Source organism: Capricornis sumatraensis, chromosome 2 (genome assembly GCF_032405125.1).
Source record: "Capricornis sumatraensis isolate serow.1 chromosome 2, serow.2, whole genome shotgun sequence".
NCBI classification, from domain to species: Eukaryota; Metazoa; Chordata; class Mammalia; order Artiodactyla; family Bovidae; genus Capricornis; species Capricornis sumatraensis.
Genome location: NC_091070.1, coordinates 141,388,115 through 141,408,579, shown reverse-complemented (window position 1 = coordinate 141,408,579; position 20,465 = coordinate 141,388,115). Strand labels below are relative to the sequence as shown.

General features: G+C 34.5%; 1 protein-coding gene across 3 annotated transcripts in view; it reads right to left on the bottom strand.

Moving 5' to 3' along the window:
* Positions 1-20,465, bottom strand: part of COL11A1 (collagen type XI alpha 1 chain) — a 222,876-nt gene that overhangs the window by 177,048 nt on the left and 25,363 nt on the right. For all 3 annotated transcript variants that reach the window (XM_068964279.1, XM_068964278.1, XM_068964281.1), the window contains exons 2-4: positions 16,766-16,933; positions 11,923-12,136; positions 8,120-8,282 (exon numbers count right to left, since the gene is read on the bottom strand). In XM_068964279.1, the coding sequence (XP_068820380.1) occupies positions 8,120-8,282; positions 11,923-12,136; positions 16,766-16,933 (545 nt within the window). The remainder of the gene's footprint in view (positions 1-8,119; positions 8,283-11,922; positions 12,137-16,765; positions 16,934-20,465) is intronic.

The window sequence follows — 20,465 nt, the reverse complement described above, 5'->3', positions numbered from 1 at the left end:
GTGGTCCAAGAAGAAACAATAGCCCTTGATGTGTATGTGCCTAATAGAGAACATCAAGCTGCACAAGACAAAAGGTTCTATAACTGCAAGAAGAAATGGAACAATCTATTATAATAACATAGTTGGAAAGTTTAATACCCTTCTACCAGAAATTGGAGATCCAGCTGCACAAAATTAGTAAGGACATATGTGACCACAACAGCATTATCAACCAAGTAGATTTAATTGACTTTGATACACTATTTTATCAAATAGCAGATTATACATTCTTCTTGCATGGAATATTCACGAAAACAGATCACCTTCTGGGGCATGAAACACACCTAAACAACTCAGAAGAACAGAATTATAGAATTATACAATATCAGCCCTTAAAGCAGAGTTAAATTAAACTAGACATCAATAATAGAAAGATTTCCGTAAAGTTTTTTTTTTTTTTAATGGAGAATACACTACACATTTCCAAGTACAATGAGTCTATGGTGCTATCTTGAAGACAATTATAAAATATTTTTGAAGAAAACAAAATAGAACTCATCAAAATATGTAGAATGCAGCAAAAGCAGTTCTCATAGAGAAATTGTTAACATTGAATGCAAATACAAGAAAAGGAGAAAAATATAAAATCAAATCATCTAAGATTCCACCTTGAAAAACTAGAAAGGGAAGAGCAATTTAATTACAAAGCAGTAAAAGAAAGAAATAATAAAAATGAGAGTCAAAACCAGTGAAATTGAAAATAATAACAAAATATGAACAATATCTAAATGAGAAAAGCTACAAAATGTTGATGGAAATATTCCATTTTCACAGATAGAAAGACTCATTATTGCCAGGAAGTAAGGTTGTCTGAACTTGATCTATAGCTTCAACTTTCCCAGTTAAAAATCCCAGGAAATTACTTTGTGAATATCGTCAAACTGATTTTAAAATTTATAACAAGAGGCAAAAGGCCCAAAATAGCCAACTCAATGTTAAGTGAGTAAAACGAAGTTGGGGAACTGACACCCAGACTTCAAGACTTACTATTAAGCTACAGTAATCAATACAATGTGATTTTTGTGATAGAAAAGATAAATATTATCAATGAAACAGTATAGAGAGCGCTGAAGTAAGTCCACGTAAGTATAGTCAAGTGATCTTTGACAAAGGAACAAACAAAGGCAATACAATGGAGTAAAGATAGCATTTTCAACAAATTGTACTAGAACAAGAAATCCACATGCAAAAAAGTGAATCTAAACACAAACCTTACACCCTTTATAATAATTAATTCAAAATATATCATTATCTAAATGCAAAACTATGAAACTCCTAGAAGAGAACATTAAGAAAGGTTATATGACTACTGGGTAGGACAATGGCTTTTCAGCTACCACATCAAAAGCATGATGCATGAAAAGAAAATAAATGATAAGCTGGACTTCATTAAAATTAAAAACTTTCACTCCACAAAATACAATGTCAAGGAAATGAGAAGACAAGCCAAACCAGGAGAACGTATCTGCAAAAGACATATCTAACAAAGAATTATTCTCCAAAAAACATTTGAAACAAAAATAACCTGATTAAAAAATGGGCAAAAGACCTTAAAAGATGCCTCACCAAACAAGACAGAGAGCTGGCAAGTAAGCATATATGAAAAGATGCTCAACATATCATCAGGGAAATACATATTAAAACGAGATACTACTACACACCTATTAAAATGGATAACAGCCAAATAGTGCCAAAACTGTGAAGGAAGAATTTTCATTCATTGCAATGATAATGCAAGACAGCACATTCCTTTTGGAAGACAGTTTATTAGTTTCTTATACAACTAGGCATACTCATACCATATGATCTGTATACATTCCTTGGTATTTAACCTAAGAGGCTGAAAACTTATCAACATCTTAGGTAAATATGGTATCATTGTGTTATCATCTCAACATGAAAACCTGAACCTGGTTGTCTCTACAGATTTATTCATAGTTATCAAAAATAGGAACCAATCATTAGGTCTTTCAGTAGATGAATGGATAAATACACTGTGATACATTCAAATAATGGAATATTATTCAGTACTTAAATGATATAAGCTATCAAGCCATGAAGGACATGGAGGAAATGCAAATGTATAATACTAAGTGAAGGAAGTCAACTTGGAAAGAATAAAAACTGTATAATTCCAATTATATGACATTATGGAAAAAGTGAAACTAAGAAACTATTGAAAACTTAGTGATTGCCAGTGTTTAGGGGAAAGGCAGTGATGAATAGTTGGAACACACAGAAATTTTGGGGCATGAAACTACTTCATGAGATATTATTTATATATGTATTGTACACCTTTTTAAGTGAACAATGAAAAGAAATAGAGAAAAATAGTAGAAAAAATGGAAAAGACTAGAGATCTCTTCAAGAAAATTAGAGATACCTATCTTTGATTTCATGCAAAGATAGGCACAATAAAGGACAGAAACAGCATGCAACTAACAGAAGCAGAAGATATTAAGAAGAGGTGGCAGGAATACACAGAACTATACAAAACAAACAAACAAGAAAATGCTTAATGACCTGGATAACCAAGAGGGTGTGATCACTCACATAGAGCCAGACATCCTGGAATGTGAAGCCAAGTGGGACTTAGGAAGAATTACTTTGAACAAAACTAGTGCTGGTGATGGAATTCTAGCTGAGCTATTTCAAATCCTATAAGATGACGCTGTTAAAGTGCTGCACTCAATATGCCAGCAAATTTGGAAAGCTCAGCAGTGGCCACAAGACTGGGAAAGGGCAGTTTTCATTCCAATCCTAAAGAAGGGCAATGCCAAGGAATGTTCAAACTACCATACAATTGTGCTCATTTCATATGCTAGCAAGGTAATGCTCAAAATCCTATGAGCTTGGCCTCAACAGTACATGAACCAAGACCTTACATGTGTAAAAGTTAGCTTTAGAAAAGACAAAGGAATTAGAGATCAAATTGCAAACATTGGCTGGATCATAGAAAAAGCAAGGGAATTCCAAAAAAAATCTGCTTCTGCTTCACTGACTATGCTAAAGTCTTCAACTGTGTGGATCACAACAAACTGTGGAATATTCTTAAAGAGATGGGAATACCAGATAACCTTACCTGTCTCCTGTGAAACCTGTATGCAGGCCAACAAGCAACAGTTAGAACTGGACAGGGAACAATGGACTGGTTCCAAACTGGGAAAGCAGTACGTCAAGGCTGCATATTGTCACTTTGCTTATTTGATTTATTTGCAGAGTACATTATGCAAAACGCTAGGCTGGATGACTTACAAGTTGGGATCAAGAATACAGGGAGAAATATAAATAACCTCAGATATGCAGATGACACCAATCTAATGGCAGAAAGCCAAGATGAACTAAAGAGCCTCTGGATGAGGGTAAAAGAAGAGAGTGAAAAAGTTGACTTAAAACTCAACAGTCAATAAAGTAAGATCATGGCAGCCAGTCCCATCACTTCATGGCAAATAGATGGGGGAAAAAGTAGAAACAGTGACAGATTTTGTTTTCCTGAGCTCAAAATCACTGTGGATGGTGACTGCAACCATGAAATTAAAAGATGCTTGCTCCTTGGAAGAATGGCTATCACAAACCTAGACAGCATATTAAAAAAGCAGAGACATCAATTTGCCAACAAGGGTCCGTGTAGTCAAAGCTATGGTTTTTCTAGTAATCATGTATGGATGTGACTGTTGAACCATAAAGAAGACTGACTGCCAAAGAGTTGATACTTTTGAATTTTGGTGTTAGAGAAAACTCTTGAGAGTCCCTTTAACAGCAAGGAGATCAAACCAATCAATTCTAAAGGAAATCAACCCTGTATATTCACTGGAAGGACTGAAGCTGAAACTCCAATATTTTGGCCACCTGATGCAAAGAGCTGATTCATTGGAAAGGACCCTGATATTGGGAAAGATTGAGGGCAGAAGAAAGGGGCAACAAAGGATGAGATGGTTGGAATATCACCTACTCAAAGACATGAGCTTTAGCAAACTATGAGAGATAGTGAAGAACAGGGAAGCCCACTGTGCTGCAGTTCATGGGGTCACAAAGAGTCGGACACAACTTAGTGACTGAACAACAACAAGACATGCACCTACCAAATAACCCAAGCATTCAACTTCTAAGTACTTAACTAAGACAAATAAAAATAAATTCCCACACAAAATGGGCATGATTCTTCACAAGAGCTTTGTATGCAGCAGCCAAAGTATAGAAACAATCCAAATGCTTTCTAGCAGAATAGATGGATTTAGAAACTGTCTTTTATTCACACATTAGAAAACTGCTCAGAAAAAAAAGCAAAATAAAGATACATAAGAAAACATGGATAAGACTTAAAAATGGTATGCTGAATAACAAGTAGCCAAACTGAAATGAATGCATACAGTACAATTCCATTTGTAAAATTTCCGTAACATATAAGTTGTAGTGATAAAACATAAATTAGAGATTACCTAGGGTTTAGGATGGAGAAAGGATGGATCATAAAAATACAGGAGGAAAATTTCTCTGAGTGTGATGACAATAATTTCAGAGGTGTGTGCCTGTGTGTGTGCTTGTCACATCCAACTCTTTGCCACACTATGAACTGTAGCTCACCAGAGACTGCTCTGTCCATGGGATTATCCAGGCAAGAACGCTGCAGTGGTTTGCCATTTCCTCCTCCAGGGGATCTTCCTGACCCAGGTATTAAACCCGCATCTCTGATATCTGCATTGGCAGGTGGATTCTTTACCACTGAGCCACCTGGGAATCCTCCTATATGTATACACATATATGTACATGTATACACATATATGTATATGTATACACATATATGTATATGTCACAACTGATTAAATAGTACTCTTGATATTTTTATATTATTGTACTTCAATTATACCTCAATAAATAGGAAAAATAGTCTCAAAGACTCTGGCAAAAATGCATCTAGACTGGGAAAGATGGATAAATGTGAAAGTTGTTTCTATCTTATAATGCTGTTCTGTAGGAAAACTATGTCTACTAGCATACTATCATTTTAAGTATGAACCTTGGAAAACGTATGCAATTTAAAGGGACATGGGGACTTCCCTGAGGGTCCAATGCAGAGGAAATGAGTTCAACCCCAGTCTGGGAGGACTGCACATGTCACAGGCCACAGAGACCATAACCACTACCGAGGTTCCGCTCAGAGCCCATGAGCCACAACAATTGAGCCCATGGGCTGCCTTTACTGAAACCCATGAGAAAGCCCAAGAGACCACGCCTTGCAACAAGAGAAGCCACCACAATGAGAAGCCTGCACACCCCAGTGAAGAGTAGCCCTGGCTCACTACAACTAGAGAAAGGCCAGGAACATCAATAAAGACCCAGTGTAGCCAAAAATAGTTAAAATAAGTACATTTAAGAAAAAAAAAATATTCTTAGCAAGGAAAAAAGATATACAGAGGAGTCACAATCTGTCTAGTACTAGTACTTCAAGCACTTTACATGCATAAACTCAATTTTTTAAAAATACGAGACAGATTGTATTACTCTTCTCATCTGAAGACTAAGAAATTAAAACTTACAAAAAGTAATTACACAGAGAAACATGATTAAACTATGTATCAGGATTCAAAATCAGATTTTTCTCATTCCAAAATCGATTCTTATATTTACTCTGCCATGCTAAAAGTATATAATCTGAATTATGGGTCTACATATTCATTTTGGCATTTTCATATAAACTAATTTCGTCATACTTTAAAAAATATTTTTAGTTTTGCTTTTATCTATTTAATGCTGAATTCTAAAAACTCTGTAGATTGCAATTTATTTATTGCATATTAGACTTTTTTTTCAGGTAAACAGCTGAAGTTACTTCAAAGTTTAGAGTATGGTTTATGCATTAGATTGCTAATGTTTAATCAGAGAAAATAATGATAAATTTTGCTTCCAGTACCTCTGTCTTTGGTAGTTTACTATATACCTCTTGGCTAGATATATTTGGTTAGTAGTGCTTGAAGACACATGGAAATATTTTAAGGAATCATTTTTATATATTTTAATTGTTGATACTATAATCAGCCTATGAAACATAGAGGTGCTTATTACATATTTTTTAATATGTAACATTAGGTTTAATTATATATTTTCAAAAAAAAGAGATTACTGTGATAGTCTGTAACTACACTTTAAAAACTCTAAACTGGACCCAGTAAGTATGAGTGTAGTATATGGAAAAGAAAATGGAATATAATCTGGTTTTATATGCATGTTAGGGTAGGGGGAATAAAAAATAAAAATTAAATGACATTCACCTAGAAGTAAGTTCAGGTAAAAATAGAAGTCTCAATGCTATGAAATGGTATGAAAAAGAAATCTGATCAATGTATATGTGTGTGTGTGTGTGTGTGTGTGTGTGTGTGTGTGTGTTAGTCGCTCAGTAATTTAGTCACTCAGTGGTGTCCGACTCTTTGCGACGCCATGGACTGTGGAGCCAGCTCCTCTGTCCATGGAATCTCCAGGCAAGAATACTGGAGTGGTTGGCCATTCCCTTCTCCAGGTGATTTTCCTGTCCCAAATATGAATCTTGGGTCTTCTGCACTGCTGGTGAATTCTTTACAGTCTGAGTCACCAGGGAAGCCCAATCAATGTGTACATATATCAAATACTATCTTTCAGAAACAGTAAATTTTGAGAACTAATTAATAAATATCAATATTATATATTTCCTCTTATATGTTTTAATTTATGGCAAAAGCAATCTACTCTTAATTTCCATTGTTTAACTTACACAAGCTCTGTGAATATGTACAGCAATAGATTATTGTATGAAATGAAACCTTCAACTGATATATTTCTTCCATATTACTCATATGTTCTAGGAAAATAAGGTACTGTGTATTACAAAAATAGATTTAGCTTATGAAACTGATGTTCATAAACAGTTTAATTTTAAAATAGAATTCTGTAAACCTAAAAATTAAATTATTTATAATACTCATTCATTTAATAAATAAATATTAATTTATCATTTGTGTGTAATCAATGCATGATATTGGAATATCTGAGAGTTTATTATTACATATTGTCTGAATCAGTTTGTCATTAATTTAGTGTGATATAATGTATTAAAACATTTTGTTTAGAGTCAAAGATCTGGGTATATACTAGCAGAAACTCAGAAACAAACAGAATCCCAAATAATCTGAAATGTCGCAAATAATAGTTCTATTTGAAATTATGCTATTGATTATATAACTAAGCACAGAAATGCAATATTCTACTGGCCTTCTGAATTTCCACTGTGGTTTTTGAAAACACATACTATGTGTGCATACATATCTCTATATACGTATCAGCAGAATGCAGCAAATGTATTTCTATATAAAACTTGTCTATTAAACCATAATATATTATACGGCTTTACTTTGTTACACTTTGAAAACTAAGTTATTCAAAAACGGTATAAAAACAATCATCAGTAATGACTGAATAGCTCAGGAGTGCACCCCTTCATGGAGTCAAATGTGTTTGTTCCATTAATAATTGACTAAATGAAAATTAAAGCAAGAGTTACCAGATACAATGATGGAAGGGTCAAATAAATAATGTGATTATCATAATAGGCCAATTATAACTGGAAAGGAGCTTTTAACCATTACCTTCACATTGAAATAGTGATTTTCAAAGACATAGTTTGTCTTTTGGAGTATCTCTATTTTACCTTGGAAATACACACACACACACACACACACACACAAATCTGACTTGCACATTTCATTAACTTAATCTCTGAGAGAAGGAAGTGAAGAAAATGTTCTTTTCTCCAAAGAAAACAATGCAAAGTACTAAGAGGAAAGCCATTTGCCTTTCCCAAGAGAATAGCATGTCAGTGTTTAAATCAACCAATCTCTATTAAAGTTTCCCAGGTTTTATAGTCACCACTGTCTACTCATTCTCTTACTGAACAATAGAAAGCATCACTGCTATACACACAGGGGAAGAAAGCAGGTCACCCTTTAAAGTTTATGACTTTGCTTTATAGCATATATCGATTGTTGCTATTATTAACTCTACTCATCTGAATTAATAATCTTCAGAAAAAATAAAGTTTGATTTATTTTACCTCAAAAACTTCTTCATCCAAAATCCTTGTCCCGAAAACCATAATTCCATTGGTGTCAACGATTGCTTTCTCACTTCTGTCAAGTGGTTTTGTAGTTTTCTTCTTACAGTCAACAATCATTGTCACAGTTTTCTTCTCCACACTGATTGCTACCCGGTGCCACCTTAAAAAGCCAAATAATTCTGTAAGTTCCAAAGATGTTGTCAAACCATTATTCATGTGAAAGTACAATGTATTTTAAATTATACAAGTGATCTTAAATTATACAAAATGTAGGCTTATTTATTAATCAATCAGTTAACAAGTGGCTACTCAGTGTCCAGAGCAGTGGTAAGTACTCAAAAAGTCACACAGCCATGTAAAATGCACAGCAGGTTTGGCAGTCTGTGCTGATAAGGAAGTGCCCATCCTCTGCTTCACCTTGTGTTGAAACAATAGCTGGATCTCACCATGTCCTCATGAGGGTATTTGATAGAGATTAGGGGTGGGATATGGGATAAGTAATAGTTTCTATGTACGTAAATGCTTTCTTCCAATGTGGAATTTCACTTAAAAGAATTCTACTTGAGAGATCCCCTGATATAGGCTCTAAAAGGGTATGTCTACTAATTGAATGAATGCTCCATCTGGAGCAATTGAACATTTAATTGTAAGACACAATGTGCTTCTCTGTCTTTATTCGCATTTATATCAAGTGCTTTCATTTTCTTTTTCCACTTTAATTTCAAGACAGTTATATTTCAGTATTGCGGGCAGGATCCAAGACTGAGACACAATATCTCTCCTTTCTAGAGTTGGGAGGAAGTAAAGAAAGCATAGTCAATGCATGTGTGGAGTGAGACTCTCAATTCACTCTGAAGCTACTGCTCCAGCTAATTCAGGGCAGGGATGACAGGCTTTGCAGTGGGGGTGGGGATGGGGTGGGGTGGGGATGGGGTGGGACGGGCCGGGGGGGGGGGGGGGGGGGGGAGGTTAGGAGTGGAGATGTGGCCAGTCCTTTGGAAATACAAATACCCTAATCAAAATCACAAAATGGTGGGTTTTATTAACAGTATCTTGTGCTAACATAAACAACTAAATGAAGCTCACTTGGATTTTGCAAACCACTCTTATTTTTCCAAATGAAAAGTGCTAAATTAATATTCCAGAAGTTTCTAGGACTATATCCATAAAATAAAGTACCCAAAGAGTTGCAGGAGCCTCTCAAAAATCTGTTTCATGTGACTTGGCATGACTACTGATGAGGACCAAGTATATTTCCATATACACTTAATCTTTGTTCTTTCCATAGCAATTTCAGCTAGCATAGGCATCTGCTTGGTTTGAATTGCACAAAGATTTATATTAGGAGGCACTTAATACTGTGAGAGTAAAATTTACACATGTTTCTGCCAAGAAGCCTGTGTCTTCAATTAAACCCTCTCCACTACTGCGGGCATGTGCTTTTCATTAACATAAAATAAAAATGATTTCTTTCAATTGTTGAAAGTTGATTAGGACTCTAAACTGGAATTTTGTTGAATTAATTTAAGGTCTGATAATAATATGTCATAATCATGGTGTCACATACAATGTTCAAAATACTAAATTAGCCTTAAATTTTGGAAACATTCTTAATTATCCTCTTTCTGTCATACTACACATTCATATCATCAGGAAATCTGTCAATCCTGTATTCACAGGATATTCAGGATTCAAATCTCACAATTTTGACCAGGTAACCATGTCTCTCTCCTAGACTCCTAACTGGTCCCTGCTCCCACTCTGATGCAACCAGAGTGGCCATTTTAAAATATGAGTCATATCAAGTTTCTCTCTAGCTAAAAGCTAACCTGATACTCCCAGTAAAAGCCGAAGTCCTAACTCTGCCTAACCGTGCCTCTCTTCCATCTCATGTTCACATTTCTGCTTTCTGATTCACAGTACTCCAGCCACACTTCTGCCTATTTCTTGTTCCTTTCACCTAATTCACTTTGCCAGGAATGCTCTTCCTCCATAATCCCCCATGCTCACTCCCTGGCTTCTAAGGTCTTTGCTCAAGGCAACCATGCCAAAGAAGACTGCTGTATCTAAAACAATCTATAACAGTATATCCTACACTTCTTACTCTGATGTATTTTCACTCATAGAATTATCATCACTTTTCATATTAAGGATAATGATGTAAATTACTTGGGAAAGCCCAGTTTTTTCCTGGGTTTGAGAGGCAGTTTTTCCATGGTTCTGACAATGATAATCTGAGTGTGAATTTTTTTTTTTTCCATCTGAACAGCTATTTCTTTCTTATGTCTATAATCAAATGTTCTATTTGTGATAAATCTTTTTAGTAGCCTAAATTCAGCAATAAAATGTCAAGTACATTTAAGAAACATTTATTTGTCTTTAGCTGCTCCTGAAATGATAGGGAGTAAAACAATATTAAACAATATTCACAATACAGAATTCAGCATGATTTTCTTAAGAGAGTGGCTGTTATTGGACAGTCTCACTACCTGAGTTCAAACCTCACCTTTGCCACTTTACAAATGCAAATTACTTAAACTCCCAGTACCTCACTTCCCTTATCTGTAAAATGGGTTTATTAATATTATTTTCTTCAAAGAGTTGTGAAAAATTAAATGTTAAGTTGCATAAGGTGTTCACAACAGTATACAGCACATATTGAGTATTATATAAAACTTCCTATGATTGTCAATATTAATATTATCAGTGCATGCATGCATGCTAAGTCACTTCAGTCGTGTCCAACTCTTTGAAACCCTGTGAACTGTAGCCCACCAGGCTCCTCTGTCCATGGAATTCTCCAAGTAAGAATACTGGAGTGGGTTAACAGCCCTCCTGCAGGGGATCTTTCCAATTCAGCGATCAAACCCAAGTCTCTTTTGTCTCCAGCATTGGCAGACGGGTTCTTTACCGCTAGCTCCATCTAAGGAAGTCAAATTAGATCATTCTTTAGCTCAAAACGTCTACAGTGACTTCATATTTACCCGCAATAAAATCCAAAATGTTTACAATCACCTATAATCCAATGTATTATGGACTTCCCTGGTGGCTCATTAAAAAAGAATCCTCCTGCCAATGCAGGAGACATGGGTTTCATCCCTGGGTCAGAGTGAGTGAGTGAAGTCGCTCAGTCGTGTCCGACTCTTAAGATCCCCTAAAGAAGAAAATGGCAACTCACTCCAGTGTCTTGTCTGGGAAATCCCACGGACAGAGGAGCCTGGCCATCTACATGGGGCTGCAAAAGAGTCGGATAGGACTTACTGACCAAACAACAACACAAAGTGTTACACCATTTGCGCTCCCACTGCTTCTCCATCCTCAACCAACGTTTCACTCTGTTCCTGCCACACTGGCATCCTTGATGTTGCTTAGGCCAAATCAGTCACAGCCAGAATCAGAGGCTGTGTGTTTGTTTTTCCTTCGTGTGGAATACTATCCTTTTAATTATTAGCAGTGGCATGCATCCTACCATCTTTGCATGTCACCTTCTTAGTAAGACCATCCCTGACCTCACTCCTTAAAACTGCACTCCCCACCATCATCCCCTAGTCTTCTCATTGCTATATTTCTCCCTGTCACTTATCACCATCTGATAAACTATTCATTAGTAATTTTTTATCATTCACTGCTTGTCTACCCACATTGTAAACTATGTAAGATTAGGTATTTTATTGTTTTGTTCATTTCTGCATCACCACTCCCTAGAAAAACTGCATCACACTATATAAATATTTGTTGAATGACCAAATGAAGGAACTGCTTTCCACACAGTTAAAACATTGGATTATTGTGTTACTTACTTTCCATCTGCAATGTTAACAGTTCTAAAAAGGGGATAGTCTTCTGGGGCAGGTTTTCCAGTGTGGTCTTCATACAGGAAAACAGGTGATCTCCCAACCTCAACACCGACTTGCTGAATACCATGCTCATTATATATAGATAAAAGGAAAGACTGAATTCCTTTCTTGGCTTTTATTGTAAATAATATTGAAAAATCTTCTGGAAAAGTTCCCCCTGAAAGCAGAATGCCAAAGAGTCAGAAATTCCAAACTATTCCTGGATCACCCTATTATTTTTGAGCTTACCAATGTGGTCTTAACCAGTAACCAAATTTCAAACAGTAATAATGATACTAACTTAAAAACCAGTGAGGAAGGGATTCTATTAATCTTTGTCTGTAGTAATTGTTGAAGCTGTATTCAACTCATGTAAAGCACAAGGATTATGTAAAATTGAATGCATAGTTAGGAAACAAGATCTTGTTGCCAATTCAATATCAAACACACAGTAAGCACTTTTAGAATACTTAAGATGAAATTCTGGTGTACACTTTGTATTTTCTACCTTTGTCTAATCTGTGCCCTCTATCCTCTTTTTAAAGAGGCATTGTAAGGACACAACATATGATGGTACTCTTTTAGTCATCTCTTCAAAAGCTAAAGATTTTCTGAGCAGTTTTTTCTATCACACATGAAGTTTCACTAATAAAAAGCTTATGTCATTAAAATCAGAACTCTTATATATTTGGTTAATTTGATTCTAAATTTAAGAGGGTTAGTTTTTTTTTCTTTTCCCTCTCATCATCATATCCCAAATATCCAACATGGGGCCAGATCTACATAAGTTCTTAGTAAGCATTTATTAAATAAATATATAAATTAAATGGTTACCACAATATATCTCAGATATTTAAGCAATGACTATTGTGTGTGTGTGTGTTTTTTTTTTTTACTAAAAACACTGCATATAAATTTTTGGGTTCTATTTTTCAAAAATAAGTTTACATATATATTTTATTTAATCCTTCTACTACCCTGGGACATAAGTAAACTAGGTATTATTATTTGAAGGATGAGATTATTTAAATTAAAATTTTTACACGTGCAAAACTGGTGTATATGTGCATGCATAAGCCAAACCAAGAAATTCTATATTCAGTCCATCCATTACATACATTATTATGTATGGTAGTATGAAATAATAAAAATACTACAAATATGAATGCCATGAATTCAAATTCAGAAGACTATAGGAGACTTTAAGTTTTAATTCAAAGAATTTGTAGAAGTGAGAGGGATACTTATACATAAAGATATTCAGTTCAGTTCAGTTCAGTTCAGTCGCTCAGTCGTGTCCGACTCTTTGCGACCCCATGAATCACAGCACGCCAAGTCAATTAATTAGAATACTATTTATAATAATAAAACACTAAAATTGCCTGCAGTGGTTGGGACTGGTTAAATAAAATTTTAAAATGTTAATACAGTGGAATTCTATGCAGCCACTTAAAATAATGTAGTGGAAAGATGTCTTATGAAATGGAATTAATTAAAATGCTGTGGAAAGCAAATTAGACTATGTCACAAAGAAGTCAATTAACGTTACCTATTTGGTTCTAATCTACCTAAAATCTAGATACTCTAAAATCTAGATAGATGCCTCCAAACAAATAATGTCTACTTAAAATTCTTAATTTTAATCTTTAAAATAATTTACCAATATAACTTCACTGGATCACAAATAGATCATAAAAACCTTGCTTTCTTTGCAATTTATACACATACACAAACACACACACAGAGTAAGAATTTTGTTTGATATGATTTGTGCCACAGAGATATACAATTTTATATTTATGAAAATCAATAGAAGAAAAATGATGTATATAGAATGGAAAGATAATAAAACACATCAATTAACAAAAACATCTTTTAGCTTCTTTTACTACAAATAAAAATATAAGTAATACAGCCCAAAATTGAGGAAGCTCAATAACAAAGTTTTTTCTTCAAATGATTAAATCAAAATGTTGTTTAGAATTATAGGACTTCTTTCCCTGAATGCCTCAATTTTCAAATACGTTCTGTACTAAAAAAAATGATGCCAAAATAGTATGAGTTGGAGAAAACAATATTTTTTCATTTTTGCAAAAATTATTTAATAAAGGACATTTACAAAAAGAGGAATTTCAGGAAATAGTATATTCATGTAAGACTTAATAAGTTGTAGCAAATACTAATCATCCCATGTATGTAATACAGCTTTTGAAAATTATCAACTTCTAATTATAGCAATGAGTAAAATCTTTCAATTATAGAAGCATTTCTCAATTTAAAATTAAGCAATAATATTTTAATTGTAATCTTTAAGTTATGACCTTTAAAAAATAAATTCTAAAAAATCATTACTCAATGTCAAAATGTCCACAATATAACCTAGACACTTATTTAGATTCCTCCCTATAAGATGCTAATCAAATTTGTTTCAACCAACTAAATCTATCAGAGATAATTCATTGCAAAGTAAGTTCAATAACACAAATTCAACCACTTAAGATGTGAAATTTTATCTAAATAGTAGTGATCAGTATATATGATACAGAAAAAAATGTAAAATTTTGCAACTTAGTATGTTTTAAAATGTATAAACACAAACTAAGAATAAAGTATCCTCTCTATTAAATGATTGTTGTTAGAGGAAAAAAATGTTACCACCTTTAAGTGTGTATACATAAATCCTAGATGAGTAATAATCACTCAGAAGAGTATATCAGATTCAAAAACGATTCCCTAAATGGGCTTTTAACATCAATATATATTGCATCCATGAATACATTTGATATTAAAAAAGCACAATAACTATTATTTGGGTTTAATTTTTAACTTGTGATCCATATATTTCCATGCAGAATATGTCTCCCTTTAAATAAAATCTCTTTCTGTAGTAACTTAGTGGTTGGTAGAGTTTTTAAAATCATGTGTGAAGGTAACTTTGCATAATGGGAAAAGCCCACTTTTGTCTAAAAAGAACCCCCAAACTATCTCTCAGGTTTAAATCATCCATGGGTTCTGTGACTGTATTCAAATAGTTCACATTTCTAACACCTAATCCATTACTTGGGTTGGAATATTCTTCTTTCCAGGTGGTTATGAACATAAAGTTCAATACACACAACGTTTCTAGTACTGTGTCTGTCCCACAGCAGGTGTTCTAAAGAGACCAGGTAAAATCTGCAAATTACAGCATCTATTCAGGTCACAGGAACAGAGTTCTCAGGTATTTAAATTCAAGGTCTCAAATTGGGACTTTGGAGGACATATACCTTAACTCAACAGAACATTACAATGACAATCTGAAAACACTTCCCCCAGCCCTAATGTTGAAGTTTCCAATACTACTGCTTACTTCATTCATTAGGAAAGAAGTTGTTACTTTGTGTTTTCATAATGAAAGAAAAAGTTTTTCAAATAAATTTCCCAAGATTTTTCACTATTTTAATAAAGAATACTACTCACATATTCACTTCCAATTTTTTAATGGTAAAAGTGTTGTTGGTAATTTTTATTAAATGCTCTTTTGTATTAATTGACAGGAAGCTACCCTATCTTCCAGGAAGGTAACCCTATAATCACTTGCATGCAGAAAGAGATATAGATGTCTCTTCCTATCTGAATTACTCATTATTAAAATTACATACCTAAGACACAACGTTTCAGAAGAGGGGGAAATGATTATTCTGTTAATTGACATAGAAGGACCTCCTAGAAGTACACGTTGTGCTCTTTTTCCAAGAATAAACAACAGAAATAATCAAATTAATCAAAATAACTACTACACCAGAGGGCAGAAAAATTGATCCTGAGATGATCCTGAGCCACATATAAAAAATTATAGACTAACTTCTTGAGTACCTCTAAAGCTTTTCCATTAATCTATTTTACTCTGTTTCTCTCTTGAAAATTACCATCCTTTTCCTATTTAGCATTAGAGTGCAAATAAAGAGAAAAGCAGCTTAATTTTTACTATTTACAACTTTCAATTTGATTTGAAAAATATTTCATGAATTTAATTTTTCATTTTAAGTCAGAAAAAGTGTGCATTTTATCTTTATATTTGCATTTTGTTATTTTTGTCCACCACAAATTTGCATTTTTCAAGACAGGAAATATTTTGGAAGAATCAATGATTTAGCAAAATAAATCTATGTACAAAAATACTTTAAAATGTACTTTCTTGAAAAATATGCTATTTTGCTTTGTAAATTTTTAGTCCTTTGATTTATAATTTTTCTATCAATAGAAAAGTTTTATGTAAAAATAGGGAACTTGAGTTCCTTCACATGAGAACAGTAGAGGATAATATGAAGAATTTAAAGGATAAATTGTTTCTGAAAAGATCCTAAAAGACCAAAAAGGAATACTTGATAAGACAATATTGGCCTTGGCAATTAAACAAACCCTGCATTTATTGACCTTCTGTAATATGGGTAAGTCAGAGTCTCAGTGAAATTCAGTTTCTTTTTCTGTTAAATAGGAACAAGGCTACTCAACCTAGTGAAGATGTAAGAGAAAAACAATGGATATGTATCCAATAACAAGCAAGCACTCATAATAAGGTACTTACTAAGAAAATGTGATACTCAGAAATTGTCATTTCACTACTCCCTTTCCCTACATTATCATGACTTCTAGACAATTAATACCAGGTCATTTAGTGCTTTCAAGGACAGGAAAAAAAAATTCACCAAGTATTTTTCAAACCATTATGAAAAATCCCCCCATAATTGTGCATTATGTAGCATGATAAAAAGGAATAATAATAGTTATCAAAGCAGCAGTAGTCACAGTAATAAAAAGAACATACCTGAAAATAATTGTTTCGTTGGGGCACTAAGTTGTGCTTGCTTTGAAACTCTGTAAGCAGTATCTGAACCTTTTGAATTCTTTCTGTTTGTGCAAAAGCCCGTTGTTTTTGATATTCCCTCTGGAGAATTGTGAAAATCTAGAGCTTTTAGCACATCAACTGGAGCAGCTGAAAAATACGTTAAAAATAGGGAAAAGTAATTGAACAAATAATCTAATAAAAATGAGTTATTTTTTAAACAAAGGAAATTGTATCCTACTTCTCAAATCTATGTATCACCTGCCATGCTTCCTTAACACTAAGTTGGGGGGCTGAGAAGAGGAGGAACAGGTAAAATATAAACTGTAACATTCTCAAACACAAAATATCTCAATCAGAAATTAAATTACGGAAAAGCTAAACATACTGAAAAAGCCAGCATTTGTACATATCCCATTAATTTCTAATCAACATACTATATTCAACTATTCATAATTTAAAGAGGTGATTATAAAGATTCAAATTCACAATGAATGTTATATATAAGCATTGTAAAATGTGCAGCTCCTAAGCCATACTGAATGCCCAGTGATAAATTAAAAGCTGTTTAAAAGAATACCTAACAAAATATAATGCCCTTGCTTTGAATGGTTTCCTATGAAAGTCCCTGGAGATACTAAGGTGTTTTTTTTTTTTTTTCCTTTTTATGTAGCCTCAGGGTGCCTAGAATAGGCTGTTTGTTGGCAGAAACATAAATTTCCCAAATTCAATCCATTTCAGCTACCTCCTGCTACTAACCTTAAACTTCCCCTTTGTAAGTGTAATCCTTTAGATAAACTTTATGTTTCAAATGGCTTCATGGACCATAATTCACATTCCATGCAATTCACCCAATCAAAGTATAAAATCTGTTCATTGTGGTACATTGCCAACAGCAAAGGCGAAAAGGAAAGATATACCCATTTGAATGCAGAGTTCCAAAGAATAGCAAGGAGAGATAAGAAAGCCTTCCTCAGGGATCAATGTAAAGAAATAGAGGAAAACAATAGAATTGAAAAGACAAGAGATCTCTTCAAGAAAATTAGATACCAAAGGCAAATTTCATGCAAAGATGGGTTCAATAAAGGACAGAGATGGTATGGGACTTAAGAGAAACAGAAGATATTAAAAAGACGTGGCAAGAATACACAGAACTGTACAAAAAATATCTTCATAACCCAGATAATCACGATGGTGTGATCACTCATCTAGAGCCAGATATCCTGGAATATGAAGTCAAGTGGGCCTTAGGAAGCATCACTATGAACAAAGCTAGTGGAGGTGATGGAATTCCAGTTGAGCTATTTCAAATCCCAAAAGATGATGTTGTGAAAGTGCTACACACAATACATCAGCAAATTTGGAAAACTCAGCAGTGGCCACAGGACTGGAAAAGGTCAGTTTTCATTCCAATCCCAAAGGAAGGCAATGCCAAAGAATGCTCAAACTACTGCACAATTGCACTTATCTAACACATTAGTAAAGTAATGCTCAAAACTCTCCAAGCCAGGCTTCAGCAATACGTCAACCGTGAGCTTCCAGATGTTCAAGCTGGTTTTAGAAAAGGCAGAGGAACCAGAAATCAAATTGCCAACATCTGCTGGATCATCGAAAAAGTGAGAGTTTCAGAAAAGTATCTATCTATTTCTGCTTTATTGACTAGGCCAAAGCCTTTGACTGTGTGGATCACTATAAACTGTGGAAAATTCTGAAAGAGATGGGAATACCAGACCACCTGACCTGCCTCTTGAGAAACCTTTATGCAGGTCAGGAAGCAACAGTTAGAACTGGACATGGAACAACAGACTGGTTCCAAATAGGAAAAGGAGTATGTCAAGGTTGTATATTGCCACCCTGCTTATTTAACTTACATGCAGAGTACATCATGAGAAACACTGGGCTGCAGGAAGCAGAAGCTACAATCAAGATTGCCGGGACAAATATCAATAACCTCAGATATGCAGATGACACCACCCTTATGGCAGAAAGTGAAGAGGAACTAAAGAGTCTCTTGATGAAAGTGAAAGAGGAGAGTGAAAAAGTTGGCTTAAAGCTCAACATTCAGAAAACGAAGATCATGGCATCAGGTCCCATCACTTCATAGCAAATAGATGGGGAAATAGTGGAAACAGTGGCTGACTTTATTTTGGGAGACTCCAAAGTCACTGTAGATGGTGACTGCAGCCATGAAATTAAAAGACTCTTACTCCTTGGAAGGAAAGTTATGACCAACCTAGACAGCATATTCAAAAGCAGAGACATTACTTTGCCAACAAAGGTCCGTCTAGTCAAGGTTATGGTTTTTCCAATGGCCGTGTATGGATGTGAGAGTTGGACTATAAAGAAAGATGAGCACTGAATAATTGATGCTTTTGAACTGTGGTGTTGGAGAAGACTCTTGAGAGTCCCTTGGACTGCAAGGAAATCCAACTAGTCCATCCTAAAGGAGATCAGTCCTGGGTGTTCATTAGAAGGACTGATGTTGAAGCTGAAACTGCAATATTTTAGGCCACCTGAGGAGAAGAGCTGACTAATTGGAAAAGACCCTGAGGCTGGGAAAGATTGAGCACAGGAGAAGGAGACAACAGAGGATGAGATGACTGGATGGCATCACTGACTCAATGGACATGAGTTTGGGTGAACTCCGGGAGTTGGTGATAGACAGGGAGGCCTAGCATGCTGCGGTTCATGGGGTCGTGAAAAGTCAGACATGATTGAGTGACTGAACTGAACTGAACCGTGCTATATTGTATTTATACTAATGTTCCCTGGTGGCTCAATGGTAAAGAATCAGCCTGTCAATGCAGGAGACTTGGGTTTGATCCCTGGTTGGGGAGATCCTCCGGAGAAGGAAATGGCAACTCATTCCAGTATTCTTGATTGGGAAATACCATGGACAGAGGAGACAGGTGGGCTACAGTCCATGGGGTCACAAAAGAGCTGGAAACAGTGAATAAACAACTTCATTTACTATTCATTCTTTAAATTGTTGTAAAATATATACAACATAAATTTTTGCCATTTTAACCATTTTAAAGTGTACAATTTAATAGCATAATTAAATTCACAATGTTATGCAATCATCAATACTATTTCCAAAACTTCTTTAGCCCAAACTCAAGCTGTTTAACCATTAAGCAATGTCTCTATTCCTCTCCTCAGCCCAGGCACTGGTAACTGATAATTTACTCTCCATTTCTATGAACTTTGCTATTCTAGAAATTTCAAATAATTGGCCCCATATAATATCTCTAAAAATACTAAACATAGAAGTATCCCATGACCAAACAATGCCATTCCTAGGTATATAATTAAGTGAATTGAAATTCAGAATTTAAAACAGACATCTGTATGTGAATGTTCATTGCAACATTATTCACAATAATGAAAAAGTGAAAACAAACCAAGTTTCCATCAATATGTGGATAGATTCACAAAATGTGATATATACATATAATAGAATGTGATTCAACCAGAAAAGGAATGAAGTTCTAATACATGCTACCACATGGAACCTTTGAAACACAATAGTACATGAAATAAACCAGATATAAAAGGACAAATGATTTTTTAGACTCATCAAAACATGATTCAGGTGGTGTAAGCATTGTTATAAAAACAGACCTAGGAATCCATATTACTCAATATACTCATATTCACTGGCTTTCTATGTTTAATCAAA